This window comes from Nicrophorus vespilloides, unplaced genomic scaffold (assembly GCF_001412225.1).
Source record: "Nicrophorus vespilloides isolate i.1.1-1 unplaced genomic scaffold, Nicve_v1.0, whole genome shotgun sequence".
Taxonomy (NCBI): Eukaryota; Metazoa; Arthropoda; class Insecta; order Coleoptera; family Silphidae; genus Nicrophorus; species Nicrophorus vespilloides.
In genome coordinates this window covers 1-2,066 of record NW_017096698.1, presented here as the reverse complement: position 1 = coordinate 2,066, position 2,066 = coordinate 1, and the positions used below count along the sequence as shown (strand labels likewise).

General features: G+C 34.8%; 1 protein-coding gene across 1 annotated transcript in view; it reads left to right on the top strand.

Annotated features, from left to right (window-relative positions):
• The window catches only part of LOC108557936 (lachesin-like), a gene marked incomplete at its 5' end in the record, with an annotated part of 9,581 nt that extends 8,203 nt beyond the window's left edge, over nt 1-1,378 (top strand). Inside the window, 2 exons of the mRNA XM_017914678.1 lie at nt 545-844; nt 910-1,378. Coding sequence (XP_017770167.1) covers nt 545-844; nt 910-1,218 — 609 coding nt within the window. The remainder of the gene's footprint in view (nt 1-544; nt 845-909) is intronic.
• Between the last annotated feature and the right edge of the window lie 688 nt (nt 1,379-2,066).

The window sequence follows — 2,066 nt, the reverse complement described above, 5'->3', positions numbered from 1 at the left end:
TTGAAGCAGTCCAATTATTTTTTTTTTGACAAGTAAACTAATTTGATTATTTACATTATGATATGAGTAAGTTATGAAACAATTTAACTATTTGACAAGTTACGTGTCAACTACTTGATTTCTGCGTTCTTTAAATTTTGAACAATTCAGTAAAACATTTTACTTGCCAAGTAACGCGTCAAGTACTGACAAATTGCATTAAGTGAGCAGTAAGCAAGAACAAATTGAAGCAGTCCAATTATTTTTTTTTTGACAAGTAAACTAATTTGATTATTTACATTATGATATGAGTAAGTTATGAAACAATTGGACTATTTGACAAGTAGTTGATACGTAACTTCTGCATTCTTTAAAATTGGAACAATTCATTCAAACATTTTACTTGCCAAGTAACGCGTCAAGTACTGAGAAATTGCATGAAGTGAGCAGTAAGCAAGAACAAATTGAAGTTGACAAGAAATTTTGTCAACCTTCAAATTTTTAATGTTTACTATAGATTTGATACTTGCCAAGTGATTAATTTGAAAGTGTCTTTGTTTTTTAGGTACTTTGGTATCAAAACTCGTTCCTGCTTCAACCAACTGATAGAAGACTGATGAGCCATCAAGGTCTGACCCATTCGCTGATGATCCGCAATCTGCAGCTCTCCGACTTCGGCAACTACAGTTGTTCAGTGGTGAACTCCATCGGAAAGGAGAAGAAGTACATCGAACTGTCAGGAAAACCGGGTCCACCGAGCATCACGAGCGCCCAATACTCGAACCCGCACGATTACGACCTGACCTGGACCGTCCAGAGCGTCTTCCCCATCCTGGAAGTGCGCATCCTCTACAGAATGATGCAGGTTAGATAATCACAACAACAAAATTGCAATTGCTAATTTTGATTAACGAATTTGTTTAATTTCAGATCAACGCCTCGTACCATCATCCGGGTCAATGGCACGACCTCCTGGTGCGACCCCATCAGATCTTCAACGCCGTCACCGGAGAGCGAAGACAGAGTTACCACCTGGTGAACTTGCAAGCGGATTCCGTGTACGAGTGTCTAGTCCAAACCAAGAACCAGCACGGTTTCGGCGAATTGAGCGATCTGCACCAGTGGTTCACCTCGCAGAAGGGAAGACCTCTGGTGCGATCATCCTCCGCCTCCAAGAGCTGCCATCCCTTAGCAACGATCGCAGCTGCAATGATTATCGTCAGCGTCGCCCTCTGTTGACACCCGAAGCCAATAACTAAGAATAATTAAGACAAAGCGTATTTTATCTTGTTTCACGATCTAGCACTAATACTATTTAATACATATATATATAACACAGTGGAAAATCAACCCTTAAAATTGGAATTTTTGATCAATCTATAAACGAAATCAAAATGAAATTAATCAAAAAAAAAACAATAATATTTTGATACATTTTACTTAAATTAATTTCAAGAGTACCAATCAATTTGAAGAGAAAAAAAAAATCACTGTAATTTTTTTTTGTGTGCTCATGTTGGTAATGAATTTTCTCCACTGTATAGGGACTATTTAACGTGAAATATTAACTTAATTAATTAATCATTAAGTAAATCATAATGGGATGAAACAAAAAGAAATAATATCAATTCCACCCAAAAGTTCGCTTTTTTCATCTTTGCTTTTCATCAGAATTGATTAGTAAGATGAAAAATAGAACTTTTGCAATTATTTCAATTGGATTTTCAGGAAGAGAGTTAAATTATGAAAAAAAAAAAAGTTTTCGATTGTTTTTAAAGAACAAAATCATAACTTTTCTAACGGAATTTCAGGATGTGCTAAATTTTGAAGATATTTTTATATTTTCTACGAGAAAAGACGTGCGTTTGTTTAAAAATTTTCCTTTCTGATCGATTTATATGATAATCGTGTGTACGTTTTAAGCTTAGTCACAATTATTCGATTATGATTGACGGCGTGAATGGAAATCGATTGATTAAGAGGTGTGGAAAAGTTGCGGTGATACGTGCGTTCGTACAGGAAAAACGTTTCCTCATGTTTATTTATTTATTTATTTATTTATTTATTTATTTATTTATTTATTTATT